This window comes from Lytechinus pictus, chromosome 1 (genome assembly GCF_037042905.1).
Source record: "Lytechinus pictus isolate F3 Inbred chromosome 1, Lp3.0, whole genome shotgun sequence".
NCBI lineage: Eukaryota > Metazoa > Echinodermata > Echinoidea > Temnopleuroida > Toxopneustidae > Lytechinus > Lytechinus pictus.
The window spans coordinates 1,302,500-1,322,101 of record NC_087245.1 but is presented as its reverse complement, the minus strand read 5'-3'; the positions used below and the strand labels follow the sequence as shown (position 1 = coordinate 1,322,101).

The window sequence follows — 19,602 nt, the reverse complement described above, 5'->3', positions numbered from 1 at the left end:
CTCCGACTGAAGCCTGACATGCAGGTCCCCCAAGTCCATTTACCATCCAAGTTTGGTTGAAAAGCAACTTACGGTTGTGGAGTTACATGTATGTGTCATAAGGTTTGTGACGGACAGACGACGGACGGACGACGGACGACATTTGGATCCCTTAGTCTCGCCTTCACCTCTGGTGGGTGAGACAACAAGAAAAGGAACGCAAATATCAAGACTTTTATTATCAATACATATTGTATTAATATATAAAACTATGAAATGAATTCCTTAATCTTCAATCATTTCTTTATCCTCATCAATAGTGTAAGAGCTTCTTAGATAATTTTAGTTATGCATCAACGGATGATGTTATTTAAAGAAGAAATCAGCTGAGCAAGAGGATAAAATCTCTTTGAATTATCTGGTTATATCATTGAAAAATAAACTCACATGGTCTTCAAAGTATACTGTGGCCATTGTCTTCCTAGGGTTCACAAGAACTTTCTTTACTTTTCCAAACATGGAGAAGAAATTGTTGATGTAAATTCGATTGTTTAGCTCATCTGGTACATCTTTGACAATGATGGTATTCAGATGTTTGATTTCTCTGCTACTCACAAACACTGAAGTCTCTTTCCTCTTTGTCAAAGAATCTGGAAATGGGACAAGCAAAAAAACAAAAAAAAACAAGAATAACAATGAAAAAGGAGAAAGGTTTTTACAATGCTATTGCTTGCAAACAAAATGGTTTGGGTCAGAAATGACTGTCCAAATGGAGAGTCCCTTGAGATTCGAATGGCATGCTATCAACTACACTTAAGTTATCTCTTTATGATATTCAAGGTTTGCTCTCAGCTATCAACTTGCACCATTTCACTAACTTAAAATAGTGTAGTTAGCAAATTGCTAATCATGAAAAAAAACTACAGTATGATGAAATTTAAGGCTCAGATTATAAATGGCTATCAAAATCAAGATCACTTCCATAGAACACAGGGTTGGCCGATGTTGATAAATAATTGCGATTTAAATCACTATGGTTTTTTTTTTAATCATTGATTTAAATCACTTCCATTGAAACATGTACAAATGATTGATGATTTATTTTTTGAAGTTTTATTTTTATTTTTTATTTTTTTATTTAAGAATTTATCAACATTTTATCATCCAAACATGAAGAAACCCTTCATATCTACGCAGAACAATTGAAATCAAGGCAATAAAATCAAGCTTATCTTGCAAAACCAATAGGGGAGAATGGGGAAAATAAGGCCATTGGGGTCAAATGGATTCCTGTTTGTGTAGTATTTGAGTCAGTTTCTTAGCACAGATTTTAAGCATAGAGAACAGCTCACAGCCCAGTGCACATGGCCAGGTGCACAAACCCAGCAGCACCTCAAAATCAAAATTTTTAATGCAGCATTGCCTGCATTACGCAATTCGATATAGCAGCAGTGCTGCCTTTGAAAACAGCTATTAAATAATTATTCACAAAAGAAATCACTAATATGATAATAAAATATTATGTCCATTGACCCAACATGGCCTTTGACCATGATCATGTGACCTAAGATGTGTGCAAACAATCACTCATACTTGATTACCCTTATGTCTATTTTTCATGAACTAGATCCATAAACTTTCTATGTTATGATGCCAATTTAACAATCCACTAACGCGGGCAAATTCACCTAACCTGGGTTGAATGCATCAGAATGTGTGTAAATTTCTTGCTGAAGGACAACACGCCGCTGTTGGGAATTGAACCCATGTCCCTCAGATTGATAGACGAGAGTCGTAACCATTAGACCACGGCGCCCAAACTAAATTACTGCTAGATTAATGTTGGTATCATATGTACCAATAGATAAAACATTATACTCTTACCTTTTGGTGATGTTTCTTGATTTCTTTGTTTCTTGGTCTCCCTGTGTCCACTAGCATCCTCTATGGCCCTGCCAAACAGACCACTCCTCTTGACTGATGCCCTTCCCTGCATGCTCTCCTTTTCAATCTTCGGCTTTGAGGGCGCCGATCCAAAGCTTTCCATATCTGATATGTCCGACCCAAAGACATCATCATGAGAAGTAAGCGGACGCTGAGATACCGAAGATGGTTTGGAAGGTGAGAGGTCTCTCTTGAGAGAGGTTCTCCTAGACTGCTGAAAGACACCTTCATTCTTTAAAGGGGATATATGTCCAAAGGAACCACTGGTTCTCGTAGTCTCCTTTGAAGCTGAATCTCTGGTGAGAACACGTCGGTTTGATAAAGGAGCATCTTGGGCCTCAACAGTTCTACCAGTACCAGCTTCATCATCACCAACAGAACCAAATACTACCTGGAAGGAGGGTTGTTTGATTCCTACATCCTCAATGGAAGAATCGGAATCAATACCCTGTCCAAAGACGGATGGTTTTAGTTCTGTACCAAAAGATCCAAATGTGCTTGACTGAGATCCAAACACAGGTGATGTGGAGACACTTGGTTTACCAAACAAGCCAGATGGTGCACTCCCAAAGGAGGAGGAGTCTTGACCAAACAGGGAAGTTCCAGAAGATGATGCTTGAGAAAAAAGAGAAGATCCAGGCATGGATTCAATGTTTCCCTCTGTGGCAAGATCTGATGTCACAGAGGAGGGAATGCTGCTTGAATTTCCAAACAGTCCATCCTTTGAAGTGTCTGAAACTGAAGTAGTTGGAGCCAGGTCTGGGTTGTTCATTGGACTGATAAATCGCTTTCCAGGATCTGAATTCACAACAATAAAACAAATGATGCATTTCAGGTAGCAATGCTTTGTAAAATAGCATTAGATATTGACTTCCATTTTTTTTCTGTTTTACACAGGTAAACCTACTAGATATTAGGTCATTAAACCTCAAGCCTCATTAACCCTAACTTCCCTAACCCTAAATTCCAGGGGGGGGGGGGCTTTTGGCCTCCTCCTAAGACCTCTGCCCTAGATTGTGACAAAAGAATGACATAATTTCATTTCATTTCATTTCGTTTATTTCCATTTTCAACAATTACAGTTTGTTTTGTACATTTTGACATATAAATAACAAAACATATTTCAAGTATCCCTGTACAAAAATTGTATTCAAGATTATTACATATCAGGTTGGAAATGGAGGAGGCTGCTAAAAAGCGGAGCTTGTAGAGTGCAGCCTCCTAATAAATATTCTTGTAGTTGCATAGCATATAAAAATCTAAATAACAACTTGAGCATGAACCAGTTAAATTAAAAGGAAATAGGGGAAATTAAAATAGAAAAAGAAATAAGAAAAAGAGAGATTAAAGGTCTCCAGAATCCATCCCCAGCACTCACAGACGGACCTCGCTGATCAACAGGGAAACGAAAGAGATGGAAAAGTGTACATGACATGATAATCATGTTTGATTTTAAAAAAATACAAGAGTTTGAGTGATGAAGAGTTAAATTCAATAATCTACGTGGTTGCATAGGTAAATTGCAATTAACTTATATATTTTATTTTATATGAATTTATTATGCCATTAAAATTATTAATAAAATCATACTTTTTGCTCGAATTATTTAATAGAGGCCCTAGAATGCTAAAATTGGGCGAAAATATTCTTCATAACATTCTTCACAATAATATAAATTGAAAAAATTCCGGTTCCAAAATCAATTTCTTTTGTATCGTTTTTTTTATATTTATTTATTTGTTTACTTTTTTTTTACTTTTATTGTTGTTTTTGGATAAAATTTGCACATGACACTTTTTTGGTCATAAATAGCATCAAATCATATGAATGCCATAAATGAAAGTAAAAACGATCACAAATTAATGAATTTTAGCTGAAACACATTTTGTATTGTCTTTGTACATGAAAACATATATCTGAGCTATTTGAGCCATCTGACATGCACTTAAAGGTCAAGTCCACCCCAGGAAAATGCTGACTTGAATAAATAGAGAAAAATCAAACAAGCATAGTGCTGAAAATTTCATCAAAATCGGATGTAAAATAAGAAAGTTATGACATTTTAAAGTTTCCCTTATTATTCACAAAACAGTGATATGCACAACTAGGTGAATATCAGTCGATGATGTCCATCACTCACCATTTCTTTTGTTTTTTATTATTTGAATTATACAATATTTAAGTTTTTATAGATTTGACATAAGGACCAACTTGACTGAAACATATATTATCAAACAATGCTAATGCCACATGTTCAGGGAGGAATTAATCGTTGTATCACTTGACAATGAGAAAATTAGAATATTTCATATAATAAAATACAAAAGAAATAGTGAGTGGGTGACATCATAGTCTCCTCATTTGCATACCAGCCAGGATGTGCATATAACTGTTTTGTGAAATTGAGCAAAACTTTAAAATGTCATAACTTTCTTATTTTACATCCGATTTTGATGAAATTTTCAGTGTTATGCTTGTTGGATTTTTCTCTTTTTATTCAAATCAACTTTTGTTCGGGTGGACTTGTCCTTTAATACATAATGCCGATTAATTACTAAGAAGAGCACTCGGGTGTCAAAAATTTGGTACAATATTGAATTTTTATGTGGCGGATCTATCACGAAAAGTATTGACCTTTCCAGCCCCCAACCCCTTTCTGGTAAGTTTGAGTAAAGGAATCACACAACAGTTTCACCTTTAAAACATGAGGTTGCAATTAATTTATTTCTATTAGATCTACTTTATAGTAGCACAGATTCTTCTCTGTGAGATGAAAGAATGTCTTTTTCTTCTCTTTATCAATTTTTCATGCCCTTTAAAAAAAAAAAAGTTGATGTATGTACCTCTTTTTCTAATCCGATCACTGTGATCTTCATCTGACCTTCGTTTCTTCTCTAGACTCTTCCTCCTTTCAGCATCATGGAGTCCACTAGAAGGTCCTGCTCTAGATGCATGACGGGAATGCTGCTGGCTGAGTCGACGAACTGCTTCCTTTTTCTGTAATTTGAACCATCCCAACAATATTTATGACAAACTAGAAATGCAAAACGTCAAAGTTTCAAATATGCCTTTTTAATCTTAAAAATAATATAACCAGAGTATATGACCATGATAGAATATACATAGATCTAGAGTAAAACCCCCAAACATTGGACGGTTACAAATATCTGACGAAAATGACTTCTTGAATCTTGAAGAAGTACTCTCCCAAAAAGCGTACCCTCTGTCCTTCAACTCCCTCCCCACAACTACAGGGACCCGCACTGCCTTGCATGCATGAGATACATACATGTACCTTCTATAGAATTGCACACGCAGTAGATCCAGGTTGCAGCTCAAAAAAATATTCCAGGGGTTAAATCCATGATTTTGACTTCCAAAGATTAATTATGGACTCCAAAAGATCGATGACCAAAATAGTCTCGTTAAGGGGGAAGTGATTTCAACCGGAAATATCGCTGCCGAGATTGCACACGTTCGATCTATCGCAAGAAAATCTGCAATGGAAGGATGTCAAATTTCCCGCCGTGGGGAACCACCTTGGAGGGAAATTCGACACCCTTCCAAATATGGTACTTTCCCAAGCGTCGGACATATCGCCCGATTGAATTGGAAATGTGTGCTGTTGACGCACACGAATGAAGTCGTGTGCTGCTCAGCGAAGACGTCCGACGTTTAGAGCCGAAAGAGGTCCATTTGGTGAGTAAATAATTTACTGATTTCTATATTAAAATTATTGATAGTAATAATTTAAATTAAAACATTGCAAACGCTAATTGCGCATGCGCGGAAATTATGAATATTCATGATAGCACTATACATGATCGAGATCTGTGCAACGATCCAGATCTATAGTCCTATCATGAATATTCATAAATTGAGCTGCGATTTCTGTGCTTGCGCAATTAGCATTTGCGATGTTTTGGAATCGGCCATGAAGTAATACGTGTGAGGAACCCGATACTGGCTCTAAATCACCAATTTTGAGACCAACCGGAAGATGGATATGGAGTGAAATTAGAATGAACTGAAGGAAGTTTCTTATTCTTTTTAAAATCGTGTTGGTGCATGAGATTTATATTTTCCCCCCATAAAATTCCACCTTTGTCACTCCGAGTATCAGAGCAAGTTCACAGGCTTGATGTTCAGGTACATTTAGGTGGAGCGTAGTGTAGCGGTAGTGAAGTGGAGTGGCGCCAGGAGCCTACACGAACACCACTTGAGGTAGTAACAAGCAGCCTACTTGCCGTTTACTACACAGGAATAACCGTCGTTTCTGGGGATTTATTCAACAATTTCTGACATTTTACTATCATCCCCATTCACCAACTTTAGTACGTTAGTGCGAACCTTCGTGTGTAATCATTTCGCCCAATTCGGGCCTATAGTATAGTGTTTTGTCTAGATTATTTGTTTTTGTCTAATTAAAATGTTACATTTTATGTAAAAAAAAAAAATCCAAAAATTTGATTTTCGCCAAATGATAGATCTATGTTACTGCCAATACGTTGTCTTTACGTAGGGGCCAACAACACTTCAGTCTATGTAGATCTATCGGTGAGTGGAGCCAATGCAATTAAGCGGAACAATCCCCCCCAAAAAATACAGAGACTAAAGCTTTTGGTCTAGCCGTTTACCAACCCTGTTGAATCACTGAAACTCAAATGTTGATGCGGCTTCATTCACTTTTTCTCAGCTTGGATAAAGTCATCATGTACGAACTAGTGCTCGTTCCAGTACTATGATGACATCGAACATCAAAACCTTCAAATACGAGTCACAGATTTGGGCAGTAAACGAGCAGTAGAGGCGCTGGTCAGTGTAAACATCAGGAGGCCGTTTCATAAAGCTGTTCGTAAGTTAAGAGCGACTTTAAGAACGACTCGTGATCCTTTTTACGCGCTAAACCACCGCCTATGGTGTATACCATTTACCAAAAGAAAGGATCACCAGTCGTTCTTATCTTACGGACAGCTTTATGAAACACCCACCAGGTTTCATAACAAGATTACTGGAAGACAGCAAGTTGTGAAAAATAGATGGTGAACTGCAGGAATTGAAGGCACTGAATCTATTTTTAGCACTTTCCATTCCCGTCATTGCTGCAGGGGTAAGTGAAAAAAAACTGTCTCCATCAACACGGATAATCTCAATTTATCAAGACAAAATTTGTCTTGGTTTATGAGGATATCCTTGTTTTCTGGGACAATACCAATTTTTGGACCAGCGCCTCTAACAGTCTCTACTGACGAGAGGGCTTGTCACCCAGATTCGCTCATGCGCAGAGTTCCCAATTCCATACGTCCACATGGCTCTTCGCAGAAAACAAAAGGTCTCTTTTGCAAAGATAAAGTCAACGACAAAGTGCATGCATACTCTTATTCGGCTTGTTACGATCGTCTGCGTTCGCGGAGCACCCTGGCCGCACCCTTTCGAGAAAACCAGGGGGAGCTTTTCTCCAAAGGGTGGGTTGAGGGAGGGGAGTCAAATAGACGCAACTTTTCGGGACAACCAGGGGAGCTTTTCACGAAAGGCTGTGTTTGATAGTTTTCTGAACCAGTCGTTTCTATGAAAATTATTCATCAAATAATAACAACTATATAATATTAATAGAGGGGGGGGGGCTTAGGGCGCTTCCCCTCCCCCAAACATGACGACTAAAAAAGGGGAAAGAAAAGAGAGAAAGGTGAAATATGATATCATTTTCTGAATATTTTTATGTCAAAATCTGATACGAAATTTGATTTTTTTTAAAGGAATTTTTTTCTTGCTCGCTCACAACTTTTAGTACATTATGCCCGATACATATCTGACCCCTCAAAATTTTGAGCTCATTACATAACTGACAATTAGGAGAAAAAGAAGAGCTCTAGCTTGCAATTTTTTGTGCTTTTGAATAAAATTGCATATTAATGAAGCAATTTTAGACCCCCAACAATTCCACAAAGCCATATAAAACAATAAAATTATTAGGAGAAATAGCGTATTCTATTCTGAATAAATTAGCATTTGAATAGTAATGTAATGAAACAAATCAGTAGCGTAATGATCCAACTTTTTGAAGGGGCTGGATATGGCGTATCGGGCAAAATTTATAAAGAAAAGTTGTGAGCAAGCAAAAATTTTATAAAAAATCCAATTACAGTATGTATGGCATATTCAGAAAATATTTCACACTTCTCTCTTTCCCTTTCTTTTTTTCTTGGTCGTGACTTTTTTTTGGGGGGGGAGGGACAAGCGTCTGAAGTCCACCCCGTCATCTGTCAGTAGAGGCGCCGGTCAGCATATTGGGATCATCCCAGTTTACAGGGACTGTCTCAGTTTTCAAAGATTTATCCACACAAGAAATCTAGGAAAGTTCATTCACCTGTCAAGTGCCGACATCAATCGAGTGCGCTAGTCAATGTATCAGGTTTCAGAACAAGATTATTGAAAGACCGCAAGTCATGAAAAATAGGTGAACAAGGGGGAATCGAGGTCACTGAATCTATTTTTAGCACTCTCAATTCCAATAATTGCTGTCCATGTCCCCGTAACGTTGGGGAAGTACAATAGGAAACAAGATGGTGGCGTAAACATCGGGCAAGTCTCTTCCGTCTTTTCACAATATTTTTCTCATTTTTTAAATGAATTCTTGTTTAAAAATAAAAATGAGAACGTACAAATGTCGGAAATGAAGTTTTATCCCATGTACATGATTTAGGGCTAGATCTTTTAGAAGGAAAGTAGAAATCTAGGGGGCGAAGGTTTCAGGTTTTTCAGCGGTACGTGGAGATGAATGGGAAGGAATACCTGGCTTCGTTGAGAGTAAGCATACGTTAGTAAATGATTTTTACTCTCTAGAAGCCTCCTGGGGCCTGTTGCATGAAAGGGTCTTTCGTAGAACCATTCTACGTAAGAACGAGATATCGCTCAACTGTTTCACAAAGCCGATTTGGGCGATACAAAGAATGGTCCTTGGAAAGACACCTCCAGACATAGTCCTACGTAGGCATGATCTTCTTTGCACACCGCCCGCCACCGTCGGCATTGAGAGAAAATGCGTTTATGGCAAGCCACACTGACAAAACAATTTTTGGGGTTGCACACTGATGCATCTTATCTGGGATGGCGCCAAGTTATTTTTTATATGGGGGCTAGTTGTCATCAATTTCAGGTCGTCTTTTTGCACGGCAAGACAACCAAAAACAAATGTCATTTTAACTTCTCAGGGCATTATGTCCGCGGGGGTAATGTAGGCCCAAATATTTTTTTTAATATGTTTTCTTTTATTCTCTGTCCTATATCCCCACACCATTTCCATTAATTTTTTTTTAAATATCGAAATGGGCGACACTATCTCTCTGACCCCTCATGCTTTCTCATTATAGATAATTAAACAAAATGAAAACAAATTTCTTTTAAAAAAAATTATGTAAGGTAAAAAACGTATTTATAACGTTCAGCAAAAAAAAGACACAATACAAAACTAAAATGTTAAACATGGTTAATCATTCATTTATTTTCATTTCATTTTCATTATAATTATTTTCTTTTTGCTGAGATTAAAGGAGAATGAAACTCTTGGAGCAAGTTAGCTTTTGTGAAAGCAGAAAAATCAAAGGATAAGATCAACAAAAGTTTGAGTAAAATAGGACTAGCAATAGAAGAGTTATGAGCATTTGAATGTCGAGATCACTAATGATATGGAGATCCTCCCATTGGCAATGCGACCAAGATCTATGATGTCACAGATGAACAACTTTCCCCTTTTGGACACTGAAAATATACCCCAAAACATCTCTTTTTGCTCATTCTAATCATATGACAAACGATTCATCAATGATATAATGTTGTGAAACCTCTGTACTTGTCCTCTCATAAAGAGAACACCTCACCTTGTGATAGACTCTATAAAAGTGAGAATATAAGTGAAATAAGTAATAAAGTAATGAGGGAGTTGTACGTGTGTGACATCACAGATCTTGGTCGCATTGCCAATGGGAGGAACTACATGGCATTAGTGATCTCAATATTCAAATGCTCATAACTTTCTTATTATTCATTCAATCTTCCTCAAACTTTCAACAATATGTTTCTTTGATTTTTCTCTTTGATATGGATTCAGCTGGTTTCAAGGGTTTCATTCTCCTTTAATTTTTATCAATGAAAGTTAGTTGTCAGATTTGGGCTAACTTGAGATGTGAAACAGTGAAACAAAACAAAAAATCTGCAGTAACAAATAGCTAATTGAATTCAAGATACAGATTAGGCCTATAGCTTACGAATCCATCACAGTTATTACAAATGAAGATAAGCTAGTTCATTAAAGAAAAGATTATGGAAAGTCCATACGAAGAGGCGCATTTTAAATCATAGGGTAGGCCCCTTTCGGCCCCTATGTAATGTTAAAGCAATAATGTAGTCTCTATACTCCTCAACTTTGAAATGTTGAATAAGCTTCCATAAATCATTAAAGTACACACTAGAAGAAAATTCACGAAAGTGATGATTATAGACAAATTGTATATGGATGGAAAGGTCTCGTCTTTTTATACACAAATGTGTCACTAAAAAGTCTTATAGATGTCGTGGAATTGCAAGAAATGAAATTATTAGAGACCCTTTTCAGCCCCCCAGCCGCCCCCAGACCGACAGTTCACGCAGTGAAAACAGTCGAGAATAATGACGTCACTCAATCGTCGAGCTCATCATCCCTCTGTGCATAATACACTGAATCATCTTACTGACCTGTTCAATATCTTCCGAATTTACAGTTTTCTTCATGTAATTTGATATCCGATTTCTGTTTTCGACAACTTCAGACCACAAGTGAACCAGAACTGTGTTTCTTTGCCCGTTTTTATTGAACTGGGAACTGTAAAGACCGATTTTGTCCACTGGACAGCTGACAGGCGTCGTGGGTTGTGTTGCTCCACTCAGTCAGTCAGTCAGTCAGTCAGTCAGTCAGTCAGTCAGTCAGTGTTTATTGAAAAACTCAAAGGTGTTCATGTAACTGCCCATTCACTGCTTGCCGCTGGGGCTCTGCAAGGGCAGTTGATGCTGCACATTACGCTGTTTGATCCATCCACAAAAGGCGTCATACCTTAAACTAAAGTCAAGGTAAGCCTGTTTGGAAATTGTACTTGTATGCTCTGGCATCTGACTGACGATGCATTCAGGTCAGATGACAGATACAGATCTAATAATAACGGTAATTTTAGAATCATGCATTATTTTAAGCTGTACTAGTAGACTACGTAGGCCCTAAAGTCTTTTTTTAAAAGGTTTTTGCAGCAGATTTTTTCTTCAGTCAGATTTCTAAATAAACTGGCCAGGCAATGGCTTGGTTATACTGAAAAATCTGCGGTTTCGTTTCAGAGGAATGTTTAATTAAAGGGGAATCCAACCCAAATAAAATCTTGTATTTATAAGGAAAAGAAAAATCAAACAAGTTGATAGGTGAAAGTTTGAACAAAATTGGACAAACAACAATAAAGTTATGAATTTTAAAATTTTTTAAATATTGGTAATCACTATACCCATGGAGACTTCAAATTGGCCGCATATGGGATGTCATAGTGATGTAAGGCAAGGACTACTCTTCCATGTACTCCAATACATATTATGGCTAAAATGTCATTTTTCCAAGAAGTTTTATTTCAAATTATATTTTTCTTTCATGAGGACGTAAAACAATATACTACCTGGGTTATATTTAGATTACTGCCCCAGGGGAATGGGTACTTAGGAGAAAACCACAAATCCCTGATAATAAAGTACATGGCCTATGGGAAAGTTGTCCTTGCCCCTTGTCATAATTTACTTACCCAATTGCCAATTTGAAATCTACATAGTATTAGTGATCTCAATTTTAAAGCAGCTACAACTTTCTTATTGCTTGTCCGATTTCTTTCAAACTTTCACTATTCTCTTTAATCTATTTTTCTCCTTCTCAACACAACATTGTATGGCCAAGGCTGGATTCCCCTTTAAGCTTTTTTTTCTACTCGGAATTAGGATGTCATGATTCATGAAGCCAGACAAAATTTCAGCAGTGGTTACCCTGATTCCCTGATTAGTATACTAATACTAACCTCGCAATACGTGTGAGTGCCCTGATTCCTGACCGAAATTAGAGTCTGGTGTTTCTTTAAAAAATGAAGATAAATGCACTCTTTGTTATGACCCGGAGAGCACGGCTCAAGTGATGTTCGTGTAGGCTCCACTTCACTACCGCTACACCTATACCCGGGTAGCGTACATGTAATGTAGCGATAGTGAAGTGGAGTGGAGCCTACACGAACATCACTTGAGGTAGAGCACTGGTGCTCTGAGTAGAACTTTTCAGTCTAAACCCACTATTATTTATCGTCGACCGGGAATTACATGCCACTGCACCGGCTTATTCCTGTATCAGATGATGATGATAATCTGTGCACCAAAACTAGAATATAAACTGATTAAAGTCAAACTAGAAATGTCTGGTAGGCTTCCTACTAGTGTACATACTTCCTACCATAGCCTGTAGTACATTTATTAACCAGTTTGTTCAAAAATATTGTGGCTGTTGAAGACAGTATTTCTTGTAGTCCTTCTTAATCATCAACATAATAAAATTCATACTTTGATTATTTAGACTATTTCTTTTTTCTCTCTCTCTTCGACATACAGATCTGCACACTTGCTGACTCTGGTCTCTGCTTTCTACTTCAATCTGGGAGATTCTGATATGGACATGTAGCCATTTTTTCTTCACTCTGCTTTCCTGGAGCTACGGTTTGCAAATTTTGGACTGATAATGATCTGAATTGATCTTGGAAACAACAATTTAGAGCAGTTTTGGAGAGGACTGTAACATTGAATATACAGGAATACAGCTTGTCAAAAATAAGAACACAATTTAAAACGAAAGAACAATTGTAATGTAACTAGGGCATTTTATGAGAAATTTTCTACTCAATCACACGTCCCAAATCAAGGGTAAGTCCTTTGATTAAAACACAAACATGTAGTTGAATTGCACACTCGACCTTATAACACTTGAATTTGAATTTGAGACTTACGCTTTGAACATAAGTTTCTTGCAAAGCCCCAAAGTTATATTTTGTTAGCAACTCTGTATATACCATGCTGATTGCTGAAAGTTAAGTATCGTGTATATATCGTCATAATTTTTTTCTCGAAAGGTATAATATATTTGTCCTTTTAAATGATATTGGAATATGGGTACGCCTTTTATTTGTTTTCCACAATATTCATTGCATGTATGAACAAAAGTGAAATATTTATTGTGAAGCACTGTGAATGTTGTTTGCAGTTGTGTGATGGTGCATCATGTTTGTTATAAGACTGTAAGCCTGGTGGATGTGATCGAGGAAGTGGCCTGGATGAAAGGAATGTGAACATGTGTTCAATTACTGGTTTGCACATTTTAAGACAATTTTGTAACATACCTTTGTTTCTGGATAAATATTGCTATGCATTCCATGTGAAGAGTAAAGGAGAAGTCCACCCAACCAAAAATTCATTTGAATTTAAAAAAAAAATATTCAGAAAATTTCATAGAAACTGATTCAAATTAAATAATAAAAAATAAAATGCTAAACAAAATTTGAAATGAATAAGATGTGACATAATCAACTCTAATTTGCATGTCATTGTTTTGTGTTTATAACTGTTTTGAGTAAAAAAACAAGGGAAATTACTCTATTCAAATAATTTTTACTTGATGTGGACTTGACATTTACATTGTAACTCATCCTCTACCCCTCCCATCCCTGCCCAAATAAGTGTAGAATCTAATCAAGAACTTGAAAATCAAAAGCAGCAATTAAGAAGTACGATTTAATAAATGCAGGTCTGAATAGAATCTCACATGAAAATAAAAAGAGCTGGGTAGGAATGGGGAAGGAATAAAATGATTTTTAAAAAAATCCCCGAACAAAGAAAATATCACGAGTTTCGAACCAGGGTCCTCGTACTCATCAAAATAACGTTTTACCGGTTTGGCCACAGACCGCTTCTTACTCCCGCTCGGGTTTTTAAGTATATATAAAAAAAGACCATTCGCCGCTGTTGCCTCATAATGCTTCGGCAATTCAACTGCAATTCCAATCATTTCGCGATGGATATTGCCATGTTTTTTGTGGTTCCTGACTTTGTTACGTAATGAAATTTCATAATTTTTGTTCAGTCGTGAAGAAGAATGTCTATGCTTTATATTGATTATAATATTAATGTGACGCAAGTGTGATTTCTAAGCTAAATATCGGTTACCAATATACGTTAAATGTGCATTTTATTTCATTGTTCAGTAAATTCAAACTTTTATCTATATAACAAGACCAATCTTATGAGGAATAAACAATTCTAAGAGCAAAAAACGCTGATTGGAAAGGTCGTCTTCAATGGGCTGCTGTCAGCTCAGCTGCTCACCGCTCATTGTGTGACGTCACTCAGCTGGAGCTCGCAAGAGGACCGGTGGAAGGCAGAAATATGGCATGAAAATAAATCATTTTTGAGAGCCGATTTCTGCAAACTCTAATCACTATTTCAAAAAGTGAAGTTAGATATATGATAAGTAATCCTTCCCCTTTACAATGATGACAACAAAAATTAATTATAAAATAGTTTTGATTCTGCGGGTGTGTACTTTAAGTGATCAACTTTAAAGATGACCAACGTTTATGATCATTGTAATATTTAGCATTATTTCTGTAAATAGTATTTTTTCCATTGCGGATTGCACACCTTTTTCTATGTTTTAATTGTTATTGCAAAGCACTAATTTCATGACTTTATCCACTTGAACATGTTTGCAGCAATTTTCATATTTTCCTTGTCTTCGGTTACTCATCATGCAACTGAGGTATGTTTATACTCTAAACACTCACATTTGTATTTCTTGCATTATATCTGACAAATACAATAAATAAATTAGATTTTTCACAGGCAGCCTCTAATATTTTAGTCTCATACAATCAGACACTGTTGATTTTGTTTACTCCATTCAAGAAAGCATGAGGGGTCAGAGAGATAGTGCCGCCCATTTCGATATTTCCAAAAAAAATTAATGGAAACTGGTGTGGGGATAGGACGGAGAATAAAAAACATTAAAAAATATTTTGGCCTACATTACCCCAAGACATAATTCCCGGAGAAGTTAAAATGACATCTGTTTTTGGTCGTCTTGCCGTGCAAAAAGACAACCTGAAATTGATGACAACTAGCCCCCATATAAAAAATAACTTGGCACCATCCCAGATAGAATGCATCAGTGTGCAACCCAAAAAAATGTTTAAAGGTGATATGTCAGTGTGGCTTGCCGTAAACGCATTTTCTCTCAATGCCGACGGTGGCGGGCGGTGTGCAAAGAAGATCATGCCTACGTAGGACATGTCTGGAGGTGTCCACTCATTCAATGAACAAGGTTATGATATAACCTTGTTCTCAGTTATATCTCCATGTGTGGCAAAATAAGGATGGCAATGTTTGGCTTATTTTCTCTTTTTCTTTGGGACAAATGCTTAATTTTTTTACACTGACAGTTTCCATTACACCTTTTTGTCATACAACTTGGCCCTTAAGAAAATTTGATTCTTTAAATCATTTTTTTTCTTAATTAAAAATAGAGATAAAAAATGAAAATTTTCTTGCCATATTATTTTCCATCAATAGAGGGCGTACATGACTACATGTACACAAAATATGCCCAAAATTCAAGTTTTTGAGCGCTCTAGTGAATACAAAAATTATACCCAAGTTACTGGTGAAAAATAAATTGCAACTGTATGGAAATTAGTAATTTTGGTCACAAAAGTGATATTTTAATCATTTTTTAAAGTGTGTGCTCTGTACAGCATTGGCATGCCATAGTCCAAGCTGGAGATTCCCCACAGGCAGGGTGGTTGCACTCATTCAATGAACAAGGTTATGATATAACCTTGTTCTCAGTTACATCTCCATGTGTGGCAAAATAAGGGTGGCAATTTTGGCTTATTTTCTCTTTTTCTATGGGACAAATGCTTGATTTTCTTACAATGTCAGTTTCCAATACAGCTATTCATCACATAACTTGGCTCTTATGTAAATTTGATTCTTTAAATCATTTTTTTTCCTTAATTAAAAATAGAGATTGAAAAGTGAAAATTTTCTTGCCATATTACTTTCCACCAATAGAGGGCGTACACAAAAATATGCCCAAAATTCAAGTTTTTGAGCGCTCTGGTGAATACAAAAATCATTCCCAAGTTACTAATGAAAAATAAATTGCAACTAAATTAGTAATTTTGGTCACAAAAGTGATATTTTAATGATTTTTAAAGTGTGTGCTATGTACAGCATTGGCATACCATAGTCCTACCTGTTGATTCCCCACAGGCAGGATGGTTGCAGTGAACAAGTGGGAGGTGTCTTTCCAAGGACCATTCTTAGTATCGCCCAAATCAGCTTTGTGAACAGTTGAGCGATATCTCGTTCTTACGTAGAATGGTTCTACGAAAGACCCTTTCATGCAACACCCTTTCATGCAACACACAGGCCCCCACCCATGGGTTCAATTCATCTCGCGTGCGAAGGATTCATATGCACCTGGTGCACGCAAATCTTTCACACCCTTTTTGCTCAAATAACTATGACATACCATTATAGCTTAGATTTCTAATTGTGCTATGACAATTACCGAACCATATGGATCGTTTGTTGAATTCTCTTTGCTGTTTTTTTAATTAAAAAAAAGCATTTTTGCTTGATCTTCACGTAGATGCCTCCTGATCAGCGTGGATATCAATTTTTGCCTAAAGAGGGCGCGCGATATTATTCATATGCCGGTTTGTACCGTTTGTCTGCAGCTTGTACTGCTAGCGGCATTCAAGGCGCTCAGCATTATTTTCATGCTCGTTCAATCCACTTTCATCATCATCTGTCAAAAGATGGCGTATTTTACCTATAAGTATATACATGAACTGCAACCTGTTGATTTTTTTTCTACAATTTCCTATGCGCCGACGACTTAAATCGAGACTGTTAAATAGGAAAAATCGCATTTCAATTGTTGTTTGCGTGATTTCCACCGCAGTAATTGGACGGACAGACGGAGTATCTTGGCCGAAATTTGGAGGTAAGCATTAAAAATTGTTTTTAAAAATAATTTCGAATAAATTTATAACATAAAATTAAAAAGCTAGGTGATTGTTGTAAATTACGTATAGGAAATATGTTGAACTTTTTGGCGTGTTTCATTCCCTGACATTCGTGTGATGAATGAAAACGTCAAAATGCACTATGAAATCACATGCGTTGTGCGAGGTTAGTATAATAACTTCGCATGTTGTGCGAGTGACAGGCCCTGGCCCACCCATGGGCTCATATCATCTCGCGTGCGAAGGAATATCATTCATAATAACGCGACACACACGACACATCCATATACTACTGGGCTTTCGCCCACATAAAACATCACACATAATTAGGGATTTCACATTCTGCTATGACACTTACCCAATCATTTAGATCCTTCCGTGACTTCTCCTTGAAGTTTCTTTTAAAAAATATGTATATTTTCTTGATCTTTAGTGAAGATTTCACGGAGATAAAATTTGGTCAGCGCCGATATAAATTTTCGTCTAAAGAGGGCGCGCGATTTATATTCATATCAAAGACACGACAAGGGAAAGACTAGGCACCTACACTATTTTACACGCAAATTGACGCAGGTCATTACGCAAAGTCCGTGAAGTGTCCAATCTTTTCATTGTAAAGACTTTGGTATAATACCGTACTATTGATGTTTGTTAAAGCCTGTACTGCCGGTTTCGTTCCAGGCACGTATATTTTTTTCAATTTTTCTTTATTAGTCATCGTTTTAAATTAATTGCAGAAAAGTGTTATCATCGCCAATAATAATCTTGAATTATGTTTTTGACATGTTTGAAGGTATTTCATTTATTGGTGCCCATAATTAGTAAATTAATCATAAGAATTGCGAATTCAAAGAATTTAGACACAGTTATAAAATTACCGAGGAGCTGAATCAAGGTTGTGAAATTTATTAGCGCCACCAAGGGGCCTACTTGTATTTCCGTAGAACTTTAGAAGAGACAAGCGAAGATACTTTCCAGGCCGAGGTAAGCGAAATTTGCTCTTTTTGACCGATTATTATATTCAAATTACATTTTTAATTTTTTAATGTATTGCTACTTACCGGAAAGAGCCCCGGTGAGTAGCGAGAAGGAGTTTCGGCAAATATTACTTCAGCAATGAAGCGATGTTTGCAGACTACTTCGAAATCAAGGGTCAAACACGGTTCGGTTAGTATATATATATACTAACCTCGTACTAGTGTGAGTGGCCCTGGCCTGGCTACTTCGAGTCCGACCCCAGGCCCAGGCTCATGCAACATTAAAATACCATGCCCATGGGGCAAAATTTTGGGTGGAAAAAAGTGTCTGAAGCCACACTGAAAAGTGTCAGCATAAAACAGGCTAATTTAGGGGAAAATATGGCACATTTTTTCGGGGAAGTTCAGGCTACTAGAAAAATGTGATCTGAATAGATTATTAACTTGTGTTTGGCATGTATGGAAAGAGAAAATTCAGGGGCTTCTTTTGACAGTAAGGACAAGTTTATATGATCATTTTAAATAAGGATTTAGAGATAAATTGCAAACCCTTATTTTTGTGTGTGTTGAAATTGCCATTTCTCCATGCGTTTTCTATGGGAAAATGAAATTTCTGTTTTGCACAATTTTTTTCACTTTGTCGCAATTTTTCATTGTGATCTGGTTTCCAAATCTTTATAAAAATCATACCATCAGATAGAGCATAAAAAATCCTATTGGACTCTTTATGGACAAGTTTTTGGCATTAATAATAAATTTATAACAGCTCTCGGAAGCTAAAAATTTGGATTTGTGTGTGTCCATTTCTTAACTACACAGTCTATGGCAGAGAAATGCTGAAAATTTACCTAATTTCATTCTTCTTTTTTGCAGCCAATAATTGGATTTTTTTCAAAAATGTTACATTTCTGTCAGTCTGAAGGTAATTTCTCTTCAAATTCACAAAGAAAATGTGATATTTTCTTGAAATAAGAAAAATAATTTTTTTCTCCAGACACCCTAACATGATTTTGTTGTCTGTTGATGTTGTTTCTTTTGTTATTTTGCAAAGCAAGTCTCCAATATGGGAGATTGTCTCCTTTAGAGAGTCTCCCATATTAGCTGTGCGCCTCTCTACTGTAGTACTGGTTATGAATATTCATTGGGGTCCGGAACTCCAGTGGGAAAAATAATTTCGCGGCCCGACCCGGCCCTGGCCGCCGCGCGCCCCGGAACTGCTGGCGAGGTTTGTACTGGCGGTACGGTACCGTAATGTGTTTGGGGGGAAATGAGAAAGTCCTCACCTTTTTCTGACTGTAGCTCCCCCTGCTGCTCATGGCGATTCCGTTTCAAAATATGATGTACGGTACGGTACGTTACATATCGGTACTGAGTCTTTGAAAACTAAATTGTCCAAGTCAAATAATTCAAAACACCATGCAAGATTTCGAAGCGACGTGATCCTGATCGACGTGAGCGAAACTTGCGGTGGTAAAATAAAGGTCGGAGCAAATATAAATAGTACCCGGTATATAAGGTACCCGGGACCGGTACGGTACCGGTACAAAAGGCCACCGAGCTCGCGCGCACTCTCGATCTCG

General features: G+C 37.0%; 1 protein-coding gene across 1 annotated transcript in view; it reads right to left on the bottom strand.

Moving 5' to 3' along the window:
• Positions 1 to 19,338, bottom strand: part of LOC135154295 (germinal-center associated nuclear protein-like) — a 28,242-nt gene extending 8,904 nt beyond the window's left edge. The window contains exons 1-4 of the mRNA XM_064100539.1: positions 19,306 to 19,338; positions 4,767 to 4,920; positions 1,864 to 2,721; positions 427 to 629 (exon numbers count right to left, since the gene is read on the bottom strand). Of these exons, the coding sequence (XP_063956609.1) occupies positions 427 to 629; positions 1,864 to 2,721; positions 4,767 to 4,920; positions 19,306 to 19,338 (1,248 nt within the window). The remainder of the gene's footprint in view (positions 1 to 426; positions 630 to 1,863; positions 2,722 to 4,766; positions 4,921 to 19,305) is intronic.
• Between the last annotated feature and the right edge of the window lie 264 nt (positions 19,339 to 19,602).